This window comes from Diadema setosum, chromosome 18 (genome assembly GCF_964275005.1).
Source record: "Diadema setosum chromosome 18, eeDiaSeto1, whole genome shotgun sequence".
Taxonomy (NCBI): Eukaryota; Metazoa; Echinodermata; class Echinoidea; order Diadematoida; family Diadematidae; genus Diadema; species Diadema setosum.
This window is the reverse complement of record NC_092702.1, coordinates 34,688,039-34,713,083: the sequence shown is the minus strand read 5'-3', so window position 1 is coordinate 34,713,083 and position 25,045 is coordinate 34,688,039. Positions and strand designations below refer to the sequence as shown.

Sequence of the window (25,045 nt, the reverse complement as noted above, 5' to 3'; positions counted from 1 at the left end):
TTCATTTCTTGTTTGCATTTCAAATTTTGTTGACTTTCAATATACATCCTTTTCACCAGGAAGAATATTGTTCTGTAAATTTTATTTTAGGAATTCGAATTCATTTCTTTCCTCTACATACCCTACCCATCCCCAGTCAAATTGCCCTATTGCTATGTGAAATAGATCACAGTATTGGTCCAAAATTGGTCACAAATATCCAGTACTAGACATCTTTAAACCGTACATGTGAGAGGAAGGAGTTTATCCGTTGGAACGGAATATCGCAGGTTGGTGGAATCACCATCACAGTGTTGAATCCAGAGACTTTACAGTCAAATGGAAATAAAGTTTGAATTTGACGAGACTGTTCCACGTATCTATGAATGCATTGTTCAGTAGCTCCTACACCTATACATTCAGTTCTTGATTCTTTATACTGTAAAACACTATATATTCGCGGCATGAAAATTTCGCAAATTGGAGCTGAAGACCTTTGTCGCAGCATGAAATTTTTGCGATTTGCCACTGGCGTCCAATGCATATTGTGTAGGCAAGAACTTTTGCGTGCATCTTAATTCACAAATGCTGGCAAAATTTACGAAATTAAAAGCATGTGAACATTCCTCATTTTACAGGTGAATAATGCTATTATGGACGTGACGTACATGTACAACAAGATTTCGATAGTACGAGAGGTTTTTTACCAGTTAAATTGTTGTTATTTCACGTCATTACTTTTTCCATCTTACCAAGATTTTATTACATTGTATAATGAAAACAAAAAAACTTCTCACAGTCCAGTCTGAATTGTTCACTGGTTTTGTTAGTAGTAAACAAGGAATATATCATGACCTGAGCTGGAATATTTTCATTTTCTCTCTCTCTCTCTCTCATTCTCTCTTTTGATACCTCAACTTTTTCCCAAATGATAAGCTGCTGCATTTTGTGCAATTTCATTTTTGTTGTTGGTATTTTAAGTTCTTATATAAAATGGGGATGTATTCTGTAACCATTCACAGGCATATTTGAGTGCTGTATATTATATTTGTAGATTGTACCACAGTTCACAGAAAAAAAAAATATCAAATAGATGCATAATCATGTGAGATGATGTATGAAGATAATAAGAGGTAGATGGGATCTTATCTGGCATCCAGGCGGGGCACAATGCGTCAGGCTGACTCAAATTGTTCGCCAGCTTGTACATGCTTAAATTCACAGCTTGACTTCACTGAGACGAACCTCAAGCTGGTTCTGTATCCCCTTGATGCAAGTACATGTAGCCTGTCTTGATGGTGAGAGGGTGGTTATCTCCACATAATACATAAAAGAGGTAGCTACGGTAAAATGTCAGGTAATTTCACGAGTATAAGTTGCCCTAGGTAATGACAGAAATGGACACATGACTCCAAAGATGTAGTACAGTGAAACCCCGTTATAACGAGTTCGGTTATAACGAGGAACCGCTTATAACGAGGTGATCGCGTCGGTCCCGTTTTCCTTTGCGTGTAAACCTATGGCAGAACGAATCGGTTATAACGAGTTCGGTTATAACGAGATTCCGGTTATAACAAGGACATTTTTGGTGCATCATGATAAAGAAAAACATAAGCAATTTGATCGGATACAACGAGGTTCCATTTCCTGACCTGCCGCTTTCAAACACGCGACAAACGAAACATTGAAAAGCGAATTCACGCTATCCGCGTTTTACATAATCTGTGTAAAACGCAGTAAACACACTGCACAAGTGCCCGTCCCGTCTCGATCTCTAGGGAAGACTCAGAAACAAACATGTTTCAGTCCCGCCGTTATCCTTCTTTACCGCCCATTATCAGTGACGAATAACCGAGCATCGTTCCTTCCATGTTACTTTCTTCTAAACCACATAAAATAATCATAATCATTCCATTTTTCTTTTTCGCGAGGTTCCATTTCTTGACTTGACGCTTTCAAACACGCGACAAACGGAACATTGAAAACCAAATTCACGCTATCCATGTCTCTCTCCCGTTTTGCAGAGTGGTTCATGTTTTCTTCTAAACCACGCGATAAGACACAGAAATACCTTCCGATGTTCCTACTAAGTTATTGAATAAAATCATTCGATTTTGTTTTTCGCGAGATACGCGTGCGTTATATTAGGTCAGACAACAGCGCAACGAGAGAGAAAAAGATATAACGCATTCAAAAACTTTTCATGTAGCGACACTCGTGCCCAAAATGGACGATAATATTGGAATGCGTGTGCAATTCATCATTTTATCCTTTCCATTTTTAGTTCCGACTTCTAGTTGTTTTGCTGGCTAGTAACTATGAGTGTTTATGATTAAATCCGAAATAATTAATGAAATCATAGCGATCCCGCCGGGTGACAGTTACGTACTAACGCATGTTAATTTACTTGAGTCGGTGTTTAGAAAAAGAAACAAACGCATTTAACAGTTTTAATATAATAAAATCTGGGATTCTTCATTATCATGTAACAAGTGATAATATAAATATGGGTGTGTATGATTAAAGCCGAAATAAAGTGAAATCATCGCGATCCCGCCGGGTGACAGTAGCGTAAAAATAGTTGAATAGCGCATGTTAATCTACTTAATTGAGTTGGTGTTCAGAAAAAGAAGCAAACGGATTTAACAGTTTGAATAGATCTGGATATGTTCATTATCATTTAACACTGCATTTCACAACGAAGATTTTTATTTCTTTCAGAATGGTCTTTGAGGTATAGATTTGCGTAAAAAGGATCACAACCTTCCAAATTCAACACTGTCGCATATTCTTTAAAGGGAAGATAAACCCCAAGAACAATGTGGATTGAGTGAAAGCAGCAACATTAGTAGAACACATCAGTGAAAGTTTGAAGAAAATCGGACAATCGATGCAAAAGTTATGAATTTTTAAAGTTTTGGTGTTGGAACCGCTGGATGAGGAGACTACTAGAGGTTATGACGTATGAGTGGACTACAATATCAAGAAAATATAAAGAAAATACTACAAAAATCCATATTTCATGAAAATTACAAATTCCATCAACTTGATATTGACATATGTAAAGGGTAGCAATTATTCCCCCTGCTTTCTGAAAGCGGTTGGTCCACTGCTCTTTCATAATTCTAGAAAAGTGAATTTTTGTTGAATATCCTTTATATTTTCTTTGTATTGTTGTCCACTCATACGTCATATCCTCTAGTAGTCTCCTCATCCAGCGGTTCCAACACCAAAACTTTAAAAATTCATAACTTTTGCATCGATTGTCCGATTTTCCTCAAACTTTCACAGATGTGTTCTACTAATGTTGTTGCTTTCACTCAATCCACATTGCTCTTTGGGTTTACCTTCCCTTTAAGAACGGGTGTACAAAGCGCGAAGAGATTTTCGGGAGAAAATAAAGAACGCATTTTTTAATCCCTTCGGGCGCAATGATCATACATTTTATAGGATTACAGCCGAAATAATTCATGAAATCATCGCATTCCCACTGGGCACAAACAGCGTAACATACCTCGCAAGTTACGATAAACAACGCATGTATGTTACTCTATTTGCGCTGGTGTTTAGAAAAACTTAACAAACGCATTTTATACAATCTGATTTTGTTCATTGTCATTTTACGCTGTTGTATTTCACAAACGAAAAAAAAAAATCTTTCAGAATGGTTCGATGCAAGAGGAAGAGATAGGTGTAGAAAGAATCACGAATATGATCCTGCCGAGTAGGCCTACTTCTCAAGAACATAATGTGCAACTATATTATGCGAAGAGATTTTTGGAAGAAAAATAAAGAATTAACGCATTTCAACCCCTACTTTTTCCCGTCTTTTTTATGTATCAATTCACAAATAATTTCCCTTTATTGTCTCAATAATAACGATTCATAATTGTGTAATAACAACGCAAAGGACGTTCCTAAAAAGTTTGATTGACGGGTATGACGTCGTGCTTATGTTTTTCTTTGTTTTTGATGCGTACGGTTATAACGAGGTACCGGTTATAACGAGGTAATATCGCGGGTCCCACGGACCTCGTTATAACGGGGTTTCACTGTACATAAATTACAGTTTGTGTAATGTCATTAGTGTTGAGGAGCATTAGAAGCTCAGCTCACATGAAAATTTCTTGATGTTGGTCAAACAAAATAGGAAGAGCATAGGAGCCTTTAGAATTCACACAAACTTGCTGAAGAAAATGCATCTGCAAGCGCATCACTTATGCAAGTATGTGAACTTTTTTTTTTTTGATATACCACAAGAAATGGATGGATCACTGACGAGACTGTGATTGGAGTTTGTAAAGAGAAATGGTGGTCTCTTTGTGAATTTAACCATTGCACCATGGAATCCCTGCTAGTGACCAGAATATGATATCCACACATTTATGCGGGTGTAAGCTGTTTATATGGAGGCAAGTCCAAAGTGAATGCATTTCCTTGTGCAGCGTACTTTGCTGAATGACTCTGCTGGAGAAAGTTTCAGTTGTGTTTCTCAAGCCAACATTGATCAGGGGAGAGTGTGGCAATGACTGCAATCAACTGTTTAAGGCGTTTCCAGTCCTCCAAAATGGACCAATAGAGAATTGTTGCTAACAATAAAAAAAGAAAGAAAGATTATTTACACAGACAGAAAAAAAGATTGTATGAATTCAATTTTGAGCCTTGACAAATGTATTTTGAAGGGAAATATCTAATATTATGCCCAGCCCAATACCTTAAGAGGAAGATAGTCTTGAAGCATAAGACTGACAGATTTTAACTGTAACTGTAATAGTGTACATTGTAAGTAGGGAAACAGTTTTAAATGTACTGTAGATGCTGTAAATTGATTCTCAGTTCCCTGTGGATGTGATACAAGATAAGCTTGCAAAGCAGACTTTCCAGATACCAAATTTCCAGTATGCCAATATGCCATTTGTCTCTAGATACTTTGTGTACTTTAAATACGGATTTTTTTCCCCAGTAAAATGTTAGTTTTGTAAACAAAGGGCGAAATGTATTATGGTATCACCTTATCTGTTGACATGTTTCTTGTACTGTTACACTATGTTCAACTCTATAATCCACAAGAGAAGACTCTTTGTGATGCAATGTGCAGATTAGAATTCCTCTAAGAATTATACTTGTCAACGAATGTACATGTATACCATATTTTGAATTCATCTCTGTTCTGAAGAAGTCATAAATATAGATTTTTTGATGTGTTTTATGAAATTTATGTTATTTAGATTTTTATAGATATACATTGTATGTGGCATTCAATAGATTAATAGAATGTGGTATCATTAAGCCTCATAAATTTGTCCTTTTTCTGGAATTCAGGCCAGTGTGTACACACCTTTAATAAACTTGGTCAAACTTCTAGATTGTATCCGCAGAATGCTTGGAATCATTTTTGTGTGTAAGAGTGACTTATCAGCTGCTCATCATAATGACTGCACTCCACTGTATCCTCTCAATGTACCGTATTCACCGGCAATAAGGCTGCAATGCCGGATAAGCCGCATCCCGACTTTGGTGATGAAAAACAGAAAAAAAAAATCCGAGGAATTTTGTTCTGATCAAAACATAATTACTTTTCTACGTTATTTTTTTTTTTATAAAAAACTTTGTTATTTCTACGTGTTTCCACATATTTCCGAACAATAACAATAACAATCGGCACATTGCATAATCCCATACATGATTATGTGTGTCGGTTTGGAAGGTGATTCTCCGAGTTGGAAAGGCAATACATTAATTTGCTTGTGCTGGCGTATAGGCCTCACCCAGACTTTACTGCTTTATTTGTGCTAAATATAGTGTGGCCTTATCGCCGGCAAATCAAAGTAATCTAAGACTGCCGTACGGTTAGCTGACTTCACATGAGCAGATGAAGTGGAGACAGAGAAAGGCTGACTGATGATAAAAATTGCGAGGAGGGATGGTAACTTTGATTCCATGACATTTGCTCTTGCGACAATTGCTCCCACGACATATCTGCGCACAAAGCTAAACATAAATGCTACCCATAAACAAAAGCCCTAACCCTAATCCTAATCTTACGTCAAATTAAAACCTAAAATTCCATTACAACCCTAACCCTAACCTATTTCTTATCATGTTAATATGATTTTTGTACACTGATTCACGGCCCCATTGAAAAACAGCATATTTGCTGATTGGGCTTTTTATCCGTGGTGAAATAAAATGAATGAAATGAAATGAATGAACCTTATGTTCTTGGAGAAAATAAGACCGGAGCAATTGTGGCAGGAGCAAATGTCGTGTCACCATTTCGCAAGTAATGTTTTGCAAGCAAGAAATATTATTGGCATGAAATTTTTCTGAATTGTAGCCGACACCTTTTTCACGGCATGACATTTTCGCGAATCACCACTGGCGTCAGATGCATTATAGTGTGGAAAGAACTTTTGCGTGCATTTTAATTCTTAGAATCTTGGTTCTTGCAAAATTGGTGAAGTTAAGATGCACACGAACATTTCTGGTCTTACACTAGTCATTATGAGTTATGATGGGGGGCAAATCAGTGATTGTGGGAGTGTGGCATTATCCATGCAAGACCCAGGCCAATATTTGACTTATTTTCCTCAAATTTAGAATATGGATGTCAAAATTTGCTGCAGTGATAACCAGGTTATTATCTTGTATTGTGCTCTATACATGGTATATCATAGTGTTCTATTTTCAAAAATTTCCAGAGTCAACTGGTACCAGTATTTGGAAAATGAAACAACTTGTAGAAATATTTTCTGTGCAAACACTAATGCACTGTACAAGGTAGAATATTGCTAAGTTTTAACTGAAAGGAAAAGTGCTCACATTTCATTCTGTAACTATAGCTCTCTGTTGCGAATTCAACCACTCTTGAGCTTGACTTACAAGTCCCAATTATTTCAGGAGGTTTTTATTTTCGCAAATTTCGAGATGCACTAATGCACTGTACAAGGTAGAATATTGCTAAGTTTTAACTGAAAGGGAAAGTGCTCACATTTCATTCTGTAACTATAGCTCTCTGTTGCGAATTCAACCACTCTTGAGCTTGACTTACAAGTCCCAATTATTTCAGGAGGTTTTTATTTTCGCAAATTTCGAGAGTTGGGTGCTATTCACTAATTTTAAAACGTAAAAATATTAACTCTGATCTCAACATGAATGTGACACATACATCTCTCCATTCAGTACAGTACTCCACAATCACAAATTTAACCACTCACAAAATTGTCAGGAAGTCCCAATTCGCTAAAAATCAGACTCACTAAACATATACATTGTATTGTGCAGACAGTACATCGCATGTATAGTTTACCCCCAAGAAACTGGGGGTCAGAACTAATGTACAGTGGAACCTTATTATTACCAAGCTCCTTGTTATTACAAGGACCTAAGAACCATGACAATTATACCTTGGTTTCTCACTATATCAGGATAAAAAAAAAAAAAAAAAAACCCAAAGAAATGTAAACAATTGGGACATACAAAATCACCAGGGGGTGTTTCATAAGGCTGTTTGTAAAGTTTGCGAACAACTTAAGAACGACTTGTGATCAGTTCTTGTGCTGAATTATGGAAATTCTGATAAGTATAGCACATCAGAACTGATCACCAGTCTTTCTTAAGTCGTTTGTAACTTTACGAACAGCTTTATGGCGTCCGACCTCTTTATAAAAGGTTCCAATTTATTGCAGTTGGTTCTGACACCACAGTAGATATTGTGGAGTAGAGTGTAATGATACCTTGGGATCTCTGTCTTACAATATCAATTCTTGACCTTTGTTTCCAAGTACAGTGTATTGTACTCCATGTTTGGTACTTTTGGATCCAGATATCTTTTTAATTGGCCCTCATCAAGTACACAAGAAACATTGTTAAGAACTTTTTAACAGACTCCTGCTAGTACTTTACAATACATTACAGTACAATAAACACTGAAGTACACTCCACTCATGCACACACACACACACACGCAGACACAGACACATTGATGCACCATCTTACGTGAGCCTAATAAGGATTTGATCATACAAATGAGATTTTGCTCCAAATGTCAATTTTCTTTCTTGGTTTGTAGCATTTTTTAATGCCTGCTAAAGTTTGCACATACATGTACCATCCTAAACAGTATCTGTCAGTTTATATATTGCTCGTGCAAGTTTATTCAAAAAAAAAAAAAAATCGGAAATATATCTCGATCAATTTGGCTATGCAATGATTTCTAGAGCTTAATTTCTATATTTTGGTTACTGGATAATATTTTAAACACATAACTGACTCTCCACTCTTGATGTTTCAAGGCAAACGACAAACTGACAGGTGTAAAAACAATCATAAATTTCCAACTCCTGCTCTCTTTTCCTGATGTGTGTGTCTCTCTCTCTGTTCACATTGTTTGGAAGAAAAAAAAAACAACATATGCCCTAAAAAAAAAAAAAAAAAAATCTTGTTTCACATGGCATGGCATATTTTAGAACCACAACCAACAACTAGTTTCCTTTACAAAAGTGTTCTTGTCATGAATTTTTGCCCTGCCCCTGCATTGTGTGAAATGGAGAGCAGCCCTTGATGGACATAATGTGTGACTGGCCTTCCCTTCGAGAACCAGAATTAGATGGTAGTAGTTGTCAAACAAATAGCATTATCAACTTCTTGTGTACATGTTCTATCTCTCCCTGTCAATGTCAAAGTCATTTTCAGGTCATTTCTAACCTTCAGTCTCCCCCGAGTTTGTATAATGTGTGTCTGTTGTACAGTCCATAGGGCATCTAGCAAGAAAACAGTGAGTCCAAACAGACTTCTGCACAGAAATTGTATTTTTGTTGCTCGATTTATTTAAAACAAATTAAAATACTGAAAAATATTTGGGGGGATTTGATTATCACCGAGTAATATGATATCGTTCGAAGACCACACCATCACTCACAGACGATCTCAGACATACAGACACAACACGCACAAACACATACATACACATACAAGACACACACACAATAGATGGGTAAATAGCTTCTTTTTTTTTTTCAGCCAAACAAAACAACAAAGACTGCCATTTGCTCTTGGAGTTATGGACACTTACTTTTAATTCATTTTAGTTATTTACACTAACTAAATTTTGTTGAGAGACACCACATGGGCAGGTACATAATTCAGAGAGGATATTTTAACAAGCATGCAAATTCAAAAAAAAAAAAAAAAAAAACTTTATAGAATGCACAAAATTGATGGCTGGAAGCCAGCATGAAGTGTAGTCCAGACAAACAAATGACAAATGCACAAACGAGTAAATAAATGAGCGCACGATGATCCCGTTACTCATTCGATCTCGAGATATACTGGTGATTGGCCTGCACTTCTCATTTGTGCAAACCACAAGGCATGACTAGGCCTGTGATGCCTGTCTCCCTAATGGAAGAGATTTCTGCTCTTGAAAATTGGACATGGATCTTACTCTGGTATATCGCAAGAATGTGATGAATGCAATCATGGCAGCACTAAAAGCAGCAAACATGCCTTTTAAGTGGTAATTTTTTCTCATTAAAAAAAAAAAAAATACAGATATTGATGACCACTTTCAAGTCTGTCCCTGAATAGTGCCATTCATCAGTTTATTTATTGTGTGAAATTCATTTTTTTTTTTTGTTCAAAAGTATACAACACTAATATTGCAAATTGCATAAACATATTTGGATTCTTTCAGCTTAAATTGTAGTGTGCATTTGTGACACATAAAATGATTATGTGTTGTTTTTTTCATCTCAGCTCTATAAGAGTACAGCTTTTACCTTTGACTTCAATGGAAAATGCGTACGCTCTAAAAATTCATAAAAGAAGCATTTTTTCTTTATTTTTAGTTTCCTACAGCTACGACTGAAGACTACTATATAACTATCTTCTTTTTTTTTTAATCTATTGCAGCTCTAAAGGATGTTGGTCATTTGATGCATGCCAAATTTTTTAGTCTTTCCTCTTTCCAAATATGGCTCTGAATTTAATTAAAAAAAAAATCAAACCATTTCAGTGTAAAACAGACATTTACTGCACAATTATAGGCAATGCTGTTTCAAAGAAACATTGTACATATACAAACAGCAAGTAATAAATAAAAGTAAATAACACCACGCACCCATTTTTCTGATGAAATAATACATAAATAATAGACAATAGATAATTTCTGTCAATGAAGAAGACACTATTAAGACTTTCATTTCTTTCACAATGATTACATCTTGTGACAGAAGAACATGTGAAATCCTGTGAAAACTTTAGAGCCAATACACTTTGAAACTGAGCACAGCATACCAATAAACAGGAACAATTTTCATTTGAAGAAGATGGCAAACTCGACATAAACTCGTCAATGGAAAGTTAACATGATTGTAGGATCGTAAGGTATACCATATTATCCACCCTAAGTCATTTCATAATCTGCATTACTCTCCATTGCAAAACTGGACCATAGTCTCAAGTTGGTACTAATGCTGGTATCTTTCCATTCATTGTCATGAACACTTGATCTCGGAGCAAGTTGTGATTTTGATGAATACCTCAGGTGAAACTCGGGCAGGTATACAGCGTATATTCACATACACTGAAACTTGGACATCATCCAATATGCAACCAATAATATCACAATGATTAACACATTTTATCATTGAGTGATATTCAGGAGAGAGAATATAGGCAGAAATAGAGAGATAGATACATGCAGATAGACAGATAGATAGATAGATAGATAGATAGATACAGTGTGTAGAATGACAGAAGGATGGATAGATAGATAGATGAACAGAAAGACAGATGGATAGATAAGATAAAGATAAACAGATAGAGATAGATCAATAGATAGATAGATAGATTAACTAAATAGATAAACAGAAAAGTGGACAGACAGATACACCCAGACAAATGAATAGACATAGACAGACTGATAGACAGACATCTAAGTTCTCACTCCAAGAGGACAATTAACACTTGTACTTTCACTGAGTCAGAGACACTGAAACCTATTGTAACAAAGCAGCCGAGTTCCCTACCCCTGTCCCCCACCCTCATCAGTTTTCTTCCACACAATGTGCAGATTTATCAAAAGTAAGCATCCACACGTTTGATACTTGGTACTCTCACAAAATTCAAGAAGGCCCTAGATACAAGTATATCCATATTGGATTGCTCTGGTGTTAACATGCAGGTTTCACACTTCAGAGTTTTGCAAAGGCCAATGTAATGAGAATCTATCAGTATTTTTTTTTTTTAAATGTAATATGTTTCATGAGAACTGGACTCACAAAAGTCTACTAGCAATGGCATCTGTCTCCTCACTGAGTCAGTGTATGACTGTATGTATGTGTCGTCAAAGAGTCAAATAATCAAAAACAAAAGAAAACAAAAAAAGTAATACAGACTTTAAAGCCTTTTTAATGTCTTGTGATGCAAGTTTTCAAAATTCTATGAAGAGTTTGTCAAGGCATCAGCCATGGAAAGGGATGGTAAAAAGGATCCCTTTCTGAACCTGCATGACATCTTGATAGCTCTATAAGAAAGAATATGATGCTCCTTTCATCTTTACATCGACATAAAGACTCATTACAATTTTATGTCTTTAATCATAGCATGCAAGGTCATTGCAAAAATGTAAACCACACCAGGTTATGGAAGGCTATGCATGTTTAGCTGTGACATTTGAGGCTGGTCTCATACAATTTGAATATGGTGAAGTTGATGAGAGTTCCATGGATATATTACGCACACTTTGCGATATTTCACACTACGGTGGTCCCTCTATACAGGAACTAATGATGGTAATATGATTTACAGGTATGTGGAGCATAGTGATTGGGAATATTATGCCTTGAGGAGGAGGGGGGGTTCTCCTATAGGTTATGACAAAGCCAAACTTGAAATCAAACATGGATTTAGCACACAACATCTCCAACAACATGCTGCGGAATGTCAAGTATTGAGATCGATAGTATCATATCACAAAAACAAGAGTAATGTATTGTTTGCAGCGTTATTGATGCATTTGGACAGCCTGCGGGAGTAGGTAGCAAGCAGGGTTCATGGGAAAATTACAACAAGCATGCTCGGTGCTTCCATTGACCTGGAAGAAAAAGAAAGCTTTGGGTCATACCTAAGCCCTTACTTCCACACCAGACCCCAGATAAAACAGAAAAGTGGTCATTTGGGGACACTAAGATAAGCATGCTGCAGTGTCTAAAACTGAGACTAAGCTTGCAATTCTTACCAAATATGGATAAAGGGCAAGGTTATAAAAGTGACATCATTCTGGCTCTAGTTGAGCCAGTCTCAAATTTTCTTTCAATTTGATTAGTTCTTACGACAAAGCAGGCATGATTGTAGCTAAAAATCTATCTACTACTGATACATTACAAATCAAGTGCCACCAGCCTCATATTGGCTTTGCTACCACATGGACAACTATACATGACACAAAGTTTCCTCCACAGTGAACAAAACATGAAAGATTTCCCAAAGGCAGGTACATACCACCAGCCCAATGTTTACATTAAATCGCGGCGACAGTCACTATAGGGTGTGACAAATTGGTCGCCGGCTGTGTGACTGATGCAGAACTGAAGCGATTGACTTCCACAATAGAGTATTGCTAAATCCAAAACATCTGTGACTTTTCAACTCATATTGTGCTCATCATGCAAATGTCATTGCACTGCTTTTCCATAATACCACAAGCATTTGCAGTATATTCACCACTACAAAGTCAATGCTAAGAGTGAGTGCAAAGTGGCACTGTAACTTGCAGCTAGAATCTCATAGCTATCTACCAGGCATTCTTTTTAATTCCCTACAAGCAAAACTCTCAAAGCATTTCCCTTTCCCAGTGTGGATCTCTCGTGACAGCATTGCATTGTTGCATTCAGTTCGCAGCTGCACTAATACTAGTCAAAGCATTCATGGCCGACTTATTTCGCAATGTAAGCGTATGCTAGATTGCGTTTCTACCGCAAATAAAGAATGGGGGGGGGGGGGGAGAGTTATCCCAAATGCGCACTCACTTTTGTCACACCCTGTAGATTGGGACTGCCACAAGTCAAATACATTCTAAATTACTGTACAGCTGATTAAGTATCTGGGTTTGATTAATTTACTGTTCGCTAACTTGCTCACTAAGCCCTGGGGATCTGGCTAGAATGTTTTCCGATGTACTGCCCTCACGCCTTCATCGTCGTACTCCTTCTTGGAAATCCACATCTTCTTGAATGTGTCCAGAGAGGCCAAGATGGATCCTCTGTGGAGGTTAAAAAATATATAGGGACAAAAAAAAAATGAATATACTATTTCTTGCAAAAACTTCACAAACATTTCATGAAACGTTTAATATTACGACTTCACAGAGTAGGCATAGTATTTACAATAGTAAAATATGTTCACTAGTGTCAAAAATCTCACCTGTCAGCCAGCTGGATTAAAAAAACCTGGAATTTTTGTTTTTATATTTCACATTTATATCAAGTACTTTCTTGCTTGCAGGGAGAATCTTTGGAAGTATGCAAAAAAAAAAATAGCAAAAACAAAAGAAAAGTAATTTTAGCATGTCATTTAAATTCATAAACAATATCATAAAGTTACTTGAATATGTTACCAAAACAAAGGGAACAGTGCCACACTGTTGAACAACTGAAATTAGGTAGTTGGCTACAACCAGTTTCTCTTATATATCATATACTGTTATAAAAAAAATGGAAATCAAATGGCAATTCTCTCCCTTCCCCAAACAAACAAACAAATAAACAAACAAACAAACAAACACAGTAAGCCATATCACTAAACCCTTCTTAAATTCCACTTGAACATGGAGTGGATATCACTTTAAAACTCTACAAATAAGAATGGGGAATGTTCTCTGCACAACTCACCCTATCCAAGTTGAGTACAATCTTTCTTGTGGAGCTGAAATCTGCAAGGACATGAAATGATTGTGTGAATAGGTATGAAGTAATCAATACTTTATTTATATTCATTCAAATTCACTGAATCCTACAATGTCTCTAAGGGCACAGCAATATCTCCTGCAAACGATGCAGTTTTGGTACCCTGGGGCACCATATAGAAATCTGCCATTTTACTGAATTACTCCCTTTATCTAAGTGATGTATCCTAATTTACCAAAAAATGGGTGAAAGTAAATTCTACTGCTTTGTAGAAAAAATTTTTGTTGCAATCAGGATTGCAGCAGCATCGTAACATTGATCAGCACTCATCACACAGACTACATCAATGATCAGTGTCACACACAGACAGCCGCACTGTACTATGCAATACCAGTCCACAGAAGACATAAAATAAGTGATCACAGGACAAGATAGTGGGTGAAAATAATATCACTCTAAATTACTGTTCAAAACTGTAATAACATGCTTGGGGGAAAAAAAATATAAAAAGCATCATTATCATTATTAGCATATTACGGTCAAAAGCTTCATAACAGGGCTAAATTGACATTGGCATCATTATCGCTGCCTGCAAAATTTTGACCTCCGTGATGGTCGTGTGTACATTTGTAAATATACATCTTACAAACACGAGATGGCGCCATGTAACACAGTAGCCTGGGGTATGACGGTACCCCAGGGTACCACATGGTGCAATAAATGTATGTTTATACATGCTGGATTAGAGTCATGTAAGCATAGCATCTGACATGGCATATCATATTCTCAAGCAAGTGCCTGCTGAAAAAGTCTTCCCAGCAGTCAACAAACTAGTATTTCCAAATATAAATAGATGTCCTAATTTTGCATCAAGCAAATGAGTCGGAATTTACATCTTTTCAATCTAAGCTACTCATCTGGCATGAATAACTGTATCCCATCCAAGATACTCTGCAATATTCTTGCAAATGAACACCCCTGAATACTATTGCTCACAGCATCACAAAACAATAATTACAGAATATCACATGAAAGGGAAAGGCACAATATTATGGCATGAATATGAAGAAGTTTGTGCCCAATGCAAATGACCTTAATGCAACAAGAATGACTTCATTTTTGCTAATCTGTGACTTGAGAGATGTCAGAGGAATAAGAAAGAAAATTGAAAAAAAAAACCCTCTTTTTTTCAATCTTATGTAAAAGAAACTATTCAAATACATTTCTTTCAAACTCTACAGCCCTACAGCAGTCAAGACTTATTCATTTGTAAACTCTATTTTTTGTCTCATATCAACCAACATCTTTACGATCACACCATCACGGAATAAAGAAATTACCCTGATTTTCACATCCTTGGGGGCAAGCTTCTTGACCTCGCTAAGAAGACGGTCACCGAATCCCTTGAAGAGCGTTGATCCTCCAGACAGAACAATGTTGGAGAACAAGGTCCGTCGTAGATCAAGGTCTGACTTGTCAATGGCAAAGGTCAGAACCTCGTGGAGTCCTTCACACTCCTCCCCAATGAGGTCTGGCCGGAACAGGAGCTCGGCTGCCCTGAACTTTGCGTGGCCAACCTGAAGTTTGTGGGCAAATGTTTCATTTTCGTCTATAAATCAAAACCACTCTATTCCTGGGCATTTTGAGAACCGAAACGTAAGATTTTCCACTTTGGAGCCTTTTACCATATATATTTATACATAAGATGAATTAGGGTGTTGTACAATCACAGACTCTAACACAGAATCTTAAATCATATACACCATATATTGCAAATTGTATGTATGTATGTGTACATGTTAGACAGCGGAATAGTCTAGAACACATTTTGCTTGTTATATACTTAGCATGCTTTAACAGATAGCATAATGAAATGGATGACATTTGATTGGAAAGAAACAATTATCATTTTAACCAAAATGTGTAAATGCAATCCAAACTCAATTCATTTAAAATAATAATATATCTGTCATTCAGAGGCTAGCACACAATATTGGTAGTTATCAATTTGACTATGTATCACTATGATTTCGGAACTTCTTCTTTCTAGACAGGATTTGAAAATTGACTCCTTCACTGCATGTTAAACTTAACGTGTAAAACATAATTTGGATTTGCATGAAACCGTAATTGCCATGCCACAAAAATATCTCCCCTCAGTCACTGGGGTAGAAAGATGCAGTCACTAACCTCTAAGTGACTGCCATCTGGGAGTGTGTAGGTTGTCTTATCTGTCTCTGAAGATTCATCCTTTTGAGGGTTGGGTGAAAGATAGCAGGACCGCTGGGGGGGGGGGGAAATCAACACAAAATGATTATGATGCATGAAATGATCAGGAGACACAGCAGGATGCACAAGCTAGTACTTGACAAGTTAAGACTTACTTGACATGTATCAGATCCATTTACCCCTTCCAAAATATAATAATTAAAATAATTCACACTCTACACCAAATACATAACAGATATTACCATAAACACTTTGTTATATAGCCTACAGCTCAACATCGTCAGCCTCATATTAGTACCAAGTATATCATCTTCAATATAACTACAATGGTAACAACCTGTACTCTACCAATTCTGTTGTGACAATCACGCTCATTACGCTAACCACAGGAGACATCTTTTTGGACCATTCTGGCTTTGTCATACACAACTCACTTCCTGTATTGTTTAACAATCTCAGCCTCCTAACATTATGTTTAAAAGAGAAGCATTAAATTAGATATTTGCTGCACCATTGTTCATTTCCTGTTGACATGTCCCTCAAGGAGATGTAATGCTAGTCTGCTCCAGGCCACTTCCTCTTGTGTATAGAGGTGCTGCATTCTAAAGGCTACAGTATTGCAGTTTTCCTCGCATGCTTCATTTTTTTTTAAAGCCCCTAAATATAACAAACAAATTGAGAAATCAACAGGCAAAGTTTTAATGCATAGAACACTTGGACCATGAATGACATTGTTTGTAATAAGAATGGCCATGTCTGTGTACCTCTTTGATTCTTTTTACTATCTCTAGCTCAGCTGATGTGTGGAAGTCGTAGCCCTCTTTGCGGAGCAGGAGCCGGAGGTAGCGGGTCACATCGCGCCCCGCCAGGTCCACCCTCATGATGGAGTGGGGGAGGGTGAAGCCCTCGTAGATGGGCACTGCGTGGGTCACACCGTCTCCTGAATCTAAGACTACTCCTGTCGTTCTACCCGTGGCATATCTATCAGTGAGAACACAGAAAATGAAGGAAGGTGACATTGAGCAACTCACATCTTAACCTGTTGAGGACGGACTGATTTTGCTACAACACGCATTTCCCATAGACACCAGCTCGAGTATACTCGCGACTTGTCCTCAACGGGTTAAAGCTCAGCAATATTGGTGCACAGGAAAATTTGCGTAGATGTCTTTCTACAAGTGAATGCTATGCACATCTCAGACTTGTACTGTGTACAGAAGGATGAATGGAATCTGGAGATTATGGTACATGGCATGATACTTTCTTGAACATGATGTGAGGTGGATAAAGTCACTTGGAATTTTCGTTTCAGATCACTTTGCTTACCCTACACACTTTTTTAACCAGTCATTATTTCTGGTTCTACAGATGATTTCCACAACATGACTATGAAACTATTGCTTCTAAATTTTTACCAGAGTGGCATACCCAATAGCATGAGAATAATAGCAACATCATAACAGCAGAAATAACTGCCATCTGTAATATCTAGTCTCTGCAAAAGAAATGTGAGCACCCAAGGTTTATAGCAGAATGGTGCGACACAAACGAGAAGCAAAAATATGTGATAAAATGAGCAACAGAACAAAACATGATGGCAAGAAAGTATTACTGGACAGAAAAAAAAAAATAAGATATACTCTGCAGGACCTCGCTCTGGCAAATACAACTAGAGTGGTGCAAACTCACAAACTTAGAATGGCTTGCATGGAGATGTATAGGGCTGGAACATTGAAGGTTTCAAAGAAGACTTCCGCCTCTCTTTCCCTGTTCTTCCTTGGGTTGAGTGGGGCTTCCGTCAGTAATACAGGATGCTATGTGACAGACCACATGGAGAAGAACACAGGTAAGAGGCAAGGAGGCATATACTGTATACGCCATATATTTAGCAAGTCTAAATTTTCGCAAATTGGGATTTCCCAACGATTTCGTGAGTGGTTAAATTCGCGATCATGGAGTACTGTAAAAGTGGAAATTTTTGCGCATATCGTGCAACCAGACCCTAGCGCAAAAATAAAAGCACGCGAATATTTTTGCATGCCATATGTTCCAGTAGGAAATGTCTGATTCCGCGGAATTAAAAACACAGGAATTCCATCTTACCAGGCCAACCGCAAAAAATCACTCATGTGAAAACATCTACATTTACAGTACTGTACTGAAAGGAGGAAAGTATATGTGTGCATCATTTTCATATCGGGAGCACAGTCATTATTTTCGCGTGTCTTTAATTTTGCGAATAGCACCTGACTCACGAAATTCGCCAAAATAAAAGCCTTGCGAAATATTGAGCATGATACATTATACTATGCGGCTACAGCTGCAAAGCTATTGTGATCACCAGGACTACAGTTTCAATGTCTCACGTTACAACAGTGCAGGAAAAGAGGATATACATTTGTATTCCAATTGTGTCATGGTTTCCATGCCCTGAATGTGAATTATCTACATATCTTGAGCACATTACTCCATTCTCTTAGCACTCATGTTCTCATCAAATCAAAACAACCCATCCAGCAACGATTCAACAAATAATCTGCTCTTTCACATATTAGAGTCAAATACCTAAAGCTTCGCTATAACAATCAACCCACATTTTGTCACAATGCATTCACGTAAAAACAGAGTTTATCAATATGCCACAATTACGCAAAAGTTTTGATACTACACAAAAGAACTGAGGGCATACATGTAACAATTTCACAATTAGTCTTTCTCACATTTATGTTTCTTTAGCTCATTCTTGAAAATATCAAATGTGACAGTACTTCACAACTTTGCACAGCTGGCCAACAGACAGTGATAATTAGTTTTTGTACCACCAACTGATGATTATCAGCTTCAAACTTACCTCTTCTGAGAATGTTTGTAATTGATCCTTGGAGTAGATGTAGGACCATACCCTCTCCATGTCATTCCAATCTTTGATTATACCATGCTGTAAAAAAAGACGGTAAAATGATGGTGAAAATCATTGGAAAGAAAGAAAGAAAAAATATGTATCCGGTCATTGACTATTAGTATGAACCTTGTTTATTAAATCAAAATATGCAGTGTGTACTACTTTTGTAGTACGTTAACAAGACTTTTCTTTACATATGTATGAAATTATTTGTCAAATATCACCAGGTATGCAGAATATATCATTCTACCAATTATATTGTTATGATCACTGCAATTAATAATTTCTGGCCTTGAAGCTTATGCATGAATATATGTGGGGGTAGACAATATTTTCTAGTACATATGTATTAGCTCTTGAATTCAAGGCTTGTCAATAACATGACTGATAGCACTTTATGAAGCACGAGAGTAACTGACACAGTGTGCAGAAGTTTACTGCTTAATTATGTTGAAAAGAAAGACAGCAACAAGCAAATCATGGCTTCTTGCTGTAACAGCAAGAAAGGTCAAATTTGTATTCTATGCAGAAAAATTCTAAAACAATCAAAAACATAGCTTAACTCCAACCAAAGTCCTCCTTCGTTATACTCTTTTGTTTGCTTTGTTGGTGTTTTGTTTTTAAATAGTACTCACACTGTCACTGTCCTCATAACACACTCACCTCCATTGGATATTTGATACTCAGGAGCCCTCTGTGTTCTTCAGCCTTTGGCCCAATGAATATGTCGCCCTCTAGGGCTCCTGCCATAACTCGAACATGCTTTGGTCGACCAACACTAAACATCACAGTGAAAATAACAAACAAACCAATATTCTATCTAGTTAGTTTATCCTGTGTCTGAGTTGCAGCATGATAACCTAGAAAGTTCTTTAACCCGCTGAGGACGAATCCCGAGTATACTCGGGCAAGCGACCATGGGAAATGCGTGTTGTAGCAAAATCAAACCGTCCTCAATGGGCTAACAAATAACATGTCAAAAAACTTTGCCACAATATCTGACCCTCATGCCAACTTCACATTCAAATATTGACTAGCAATGTAGCATACAGCAACCCAACAAATGAGGCATAACTGAGGTATAGATCTGCACATGATTAATCACTCTTTTGAATCGGTATCATAAATTGAAAACCAACAATAGAATGATACTGAACATCATTTTTGAAAGTTCACTGTTTGAGCTACAGTAGTTTCAAAATGAGTTTTTGCATGGAAGGAATGTCTCAAGTTGTATCATACATTTTGAAAGCCATCTGCGAAGAAATTTCACTATTTCAAATGCCACTGAAAAAATACTAGAGTTCATAACGTAAGGGTGAACAATTTCTGAAATAGATGAGCAATAAAGAAAGTTTCATAATCATGACCATCAACTCATCACTTTCCATTCTTAGTTTCTCTGATAGATTCCAATGCGTGTTCTGTCTCTTTACAAAATGCAATCTTGTAATACATCTAACAACTCATCTCACAATTTCATTGAATCATTATGATGTTAGATTGTGTTCTTAAGTTCTGAGATATGCAATATTCACATCAGAATGTAATGAAGTGTCCAGTTTTCAGTCAGGTGTTTGAACTTGTAACATTGTCTGTTGGATGATTATATATGTAAGAATACCTTGTTTTTGTGATCATATTTCTGTTCACATGTTTCATATGTAAAACTTTCAGTGCAATGAATCTTCTCCTGGACAATAAATTTTTAATCAAAATCAAAATCAAAATCAAAATGGAAATGGAAATGGAAGTCGCCTTGAACCTTCACAAAGTATACTTACTAGTTTGGAAAATGGTACTTGGGAGTTTGGTCTCCTGCAAACCCTGCCTTTACCACTCCTGAGCCCTGTAGGATAGAAGCAAATCATGATAGATATATTGTCCCCGACAAAAGGCGATCAAGACTGCAGAATGTAAAATTCATGCTGTTTGTTTTCTTATTCTGTATATCTTCTTCATTCACTAACTGCAGAACATTAGAGATTTTTCAATTTCTAACATTGTAATACTGTTCTATGGTACTGGACAGTGGTTGAAGTCGGATGCCAATTCATTTTCCACACAAAGCTGTTTTCAGTTAACCAATGAAAATCTAAGGCACTATGTCATGACAATCTGAACTAAACTATTTGAGTGAAGCAGTGGATGAAAACTTTGACATACCAGAGTCATGTAACCATGTCTAGAGTGTTCGTGTATATGTTAAGTGGGGGACCATTGCATTAGCAGAGACTTTGCATGGATAACAGTCGTCTACTATGGACGTGAATGTGAGTCTTGCACGGCAATGCTAACACCAGCACCGAACTTGAAATGACAAAGATGATAATCCCTAGGGGCTAGTGTTAGCCAATGGGGAAAAAACACATAAATTGCTAACACAAACGGCGGAGCTCAGTTCAGCAGACAACATTCAACACCGAGCCTACATGTAGCACCAGCAACCAAAATTACGTCATAGTTTTAAGGTCAACCTCCCAACACCGACTGATTTCAAGTTTGGTTTTATTGCTGGTGCTTGTGCTGAGATAGCACTAGCACTAGACTCTAGTACTGAACTTGAAATTACCCATTGTGCTGTTAGATACCTGACCGAGTAAGACATACACTAGAATATTATATCTATAGATCTAGCTATACTACAATCATGACAATGACCATTCCAATATTAACTAGAAAAGAACTCTGAGAGCACAGATCTCTGCCAAGTATGCAGCTTATTTCCACCACTGATCTTGTTCTTCCATAGAGATATCAGTGATTTGCACCCATAAGTACTTACAATGTATAGCACTGTGTGCTGAAAGTCACCCAATTTCCCAATATAGATACCTTTTGTTACGTCATAAACCCTCAGCTGCGTGGCGCACCTTACCTTGGCAGAAACTAGAGCACGCACTTTAATGCACGCATGCAAACCTCAAAAACGCGCATCCTGAACTCCCAAGTTCACTGACCCTTCCTGCCAAAATAACAAAAATCCTTCATAAATTCCCCCAAAATTCTCGGATCACTATCAAAATTTAATCATCTGTTACTTGTATCATTCTAAACCTTTCTTGCAAGTTTCATCCAAATCTGTTAACTACTTTTTGAGTTATTTTGCACATGGACAAACAAATCAACAAACCAACGGTATAGAAAACATGTAAACCTCCTCCCTTGGCGGAGGAATCCAGACATTACCATTTTAAACAGAAACTAAAAGACTACAGACACTCGACCCTTCTTCCCTTGAATACCAAAGACAAGGAGACATGATTCAGGTATAGAGAAGATCATCCACAGCCTGGACAGAATCACAAGACCAAGTAATGCCTTCTTTGAAAGCTACATCCAATGGAAAAAAAAAAAAAAATTACAAGGGGCATACTCTCGATGAAGCTTTAAAAAAAAAACGATGCGAGACCAAGCAAAGACAAGAAACCTTCAGCCAACAAATGAAATGAATGGAATTCTCTGTCAGAGAATGTGGTCAATGCCCCTTCTTACTTTCAAGACTTGACCGAAAGATCGGTCTGTAACGTAGTTAGACCCTATCTGGTCGTTGGGGATATATTCTGCATCCGGCTTAACCGATCCCCATCTATACCACGTATAGTAAGGGTACTAGGTCTCGCGCAGGGACCTAATGATCGCGCATAGTGTAACTGCGTATAGCAAGCGATATTACGCGTAGGACTAAGCGCAAAATTTGCTGATACGCCCATGGAATAAACATACCTGACTTACCGCTCAACATGAGAAGGAAGCAGGTAAGAAATTTTGATTTCCAACAAATTTTCCACTAAATTTCTAATTTTTTACCTTGTGCAAACCTACCTTCCCTTAAAATCTGTTCTAAGGATGTTGTAGCCTAGACGTGTCGTCTCGCTTGTCTCGTTCGTAGTCGATAGAATTCGTAATTTGTTCGATCGATCGTTTACCACGTGACGTCATCATACACAAGAACAATGTATGCTGCCAGCTACGCTTAAATACTGTTAATAAATGTTGTTTTAAGTCAAATTTTAACACAACGATTATAAGGAATAAATATTTCAGTCTATCGAAGTTGAAGTGTGAGTTCAATTTGAATTTGCTTGTGATTTCTTGCGCTAACTTGTGATATATTTGTGACAGGGGAGGGCCGTAATGATACTGAAGAAAACAAATTAGATGAGAGTGTGACAAATGGGTGACGAAAATGAGAGGGTGACGAATGGGTAAGCAAACACACAAACACACACACACACACACACACAAAATATATGTTCATATTTTACTATTTTCCATTTTATGTTACGTGTATATTATTGGTTAAAGTGATTAGAAATATTGTAAGAAAACTTTATAAATGAAAATCATTAACGATTATGAAAATATCAATGATGAAAATAATGATTATAAGAATGATAAAATGATGGTGGTGGAAGTGATAATAATAATAATGAAAATGATAATGATGATGATTATGATGATCGATGATGGTGGTGGTGATAACAGTAATAATGATAACAATAATAATAATAATAATAATAATAATAATAATAACACATATGATAATAATAATAATAATAATAATAATAACACATATAATAATAATAAGAATAATATACACAAGTTAGGTAAAACTGCTGTTGCTTAACAGGGACAAATTTAATATCAAGTGAAAAAATATTCTACGAAAGCCGGAGCACGTTACAGCCGCAGAGGGGCAGACACTTTCACGTATGAAACTACAGAGGGCAGCTGCGCGATCTTTACATACCCCGAGAAATTGAACGCAGAAAAAAAAGTCCGACATACAAACGGCGACAGCGCACTACTCTGTCATCGTATCATCAGGAGATTCTGGGAGGTGATTTTTCTGCATTTTCGTGATATTCATTGAGAAATTCAGGTACGATTATGGAATAACTTCTATTATAAGAGCATTTCAAATTTTCGTGCGCGATATCTAGACCCCTCAACCATACATGTAAATGGAGGAGAGAAAATTGCAATAACGTCAAAAAAATAAATAGATATAAAAGACTCCTCCCGACAGACGGATCTTTCTATTTCAAGACCAGACTGGACCAAGCATGGACAAACCACGTTTCAGCTCCACATCCAGTGGAACCTATCCAGAAAATCACTTTCGTTAATTAGTCTAACGTTAGAATCTCTAACATTATCAGTTTTCTAGTTAGCATTCTGAAAAGTTACAGTCACACTGATCTTAACTGCGAAACACAGCCCGACCGAATGGAGTTCATACACCGAGGTCCGAGTGATATAAATATTACTTCATTCATATCAACAAATTCAAAAATCGTTTATCTCTGCAGGTCTGAAAAATGCAACATGCATATAGGCCCTAGGCCCTAAATCTCAAAGTTGCACAGACAACCTCTTGCCAAGCATTGCCTTCATTCTAACACACACGTCCATCACACACACACCCTGTAGATTCACTGCAGATTCTATAGGCCTACTTAGTATGTGCCATATCAAATGATACACGAACAGACGAAGAAGTCTACCGGCTGACTGCTACTAACGTTAGTGCTAGCCTGATGATATGAGTGTAGACGAGACGAACCGATTCCATGGAATGAGTCATTGACACGACACTGTCGTGTATCGTAACTGTACGCCTTACAAACTGAACCAATACTGAAATGCACATATAATATCTGGGGGAAATATCGTCAAATATTTCCATATTACTACAATTTTGAAATGTACTTACATTATCTATGACAACAGGCTGGTTCGCTATCACATCGTAAGACATTTTCAGACCTGATTCCAGTTCACACGCCCTGCCCAGGAAAATGGTCAATTAACCATCACAGATGGTGTGTGGCAAGGACGATATTATGCATGAAGCTAGCTCAACGTCTATGGCGGCGGCACACAGAGCGAAATTCACCGTATTTCATCGCTAACTTCCATAAGAGATGGGTCGGTAAAGCGGGTTCATAGTATGAAGGTAGTCACTTGATATCAAAGTGTGATTTTTAGTTTGATCTTTATTTTGTTGGAGCTTTTTGCTAAA

At 37.1% G+C, this 25,045-nt stretch overlaps 1 protein-coding gene across 1 annotated transcript; it reads right to left on the bottom strand.

Annotated features, from left to right (window-relative positions):
- Nucleotides 1–10,993: 10,993 nt before the first annotated feature.
- On the bottom strand, nt 10,994–24,865 carry LOC140242158 (alpha-centractin). The gene is made up of 10 exons (XM_072321923.1): nt 24,737–24,865; nt 20,802–20,866; nt 19,681–19,795; nt 18,967–19,053; nt 17,805–17,929; nt 16,880–17,096; nt 16,077–16,169; nt 15,227–15,463; nt 13,872–13,912; nt 10,994–13,243 (listed from the first exon to the last, which is right to left on the bottom strand). Exons 1-10 carry the CDS (start codon nt 24,779–24,781, stop codon nt 13,141–13,143), a joined length of 1,128 nt encoding a protein of 375 aa, XP_072178024.1. The 5' UTR covers nt 24,782–24,865; the 3' UTR covers nt 10,994–13,140.
- Nucleotides 24,866–25,045: the final 180 nt, after the last annotated feature.

Coding starts and splice junctions, on each gene's coding strand:
- LOC140242158 (XM_072321923.1), bottom strand. CDS start 24,781: ATGTCTTACGATGTGATAGCGAACCAGCCTGTTGTCATAGATAAT. Junction 17,097..17,804: donor ATGCAAGCCATTCTAAGTTT/GTGAGTTTGCAC, acceptor TCTCACTGATAG/ATATGCCACGGGTAGAACGA. Junction 16,170..16,879: donor TAGTAAAAAGAATCAAAGAG/GTACACAGACAT, acceptor CCCCCCCCCCAG/CGGTCCTGCTATCTTTCACC.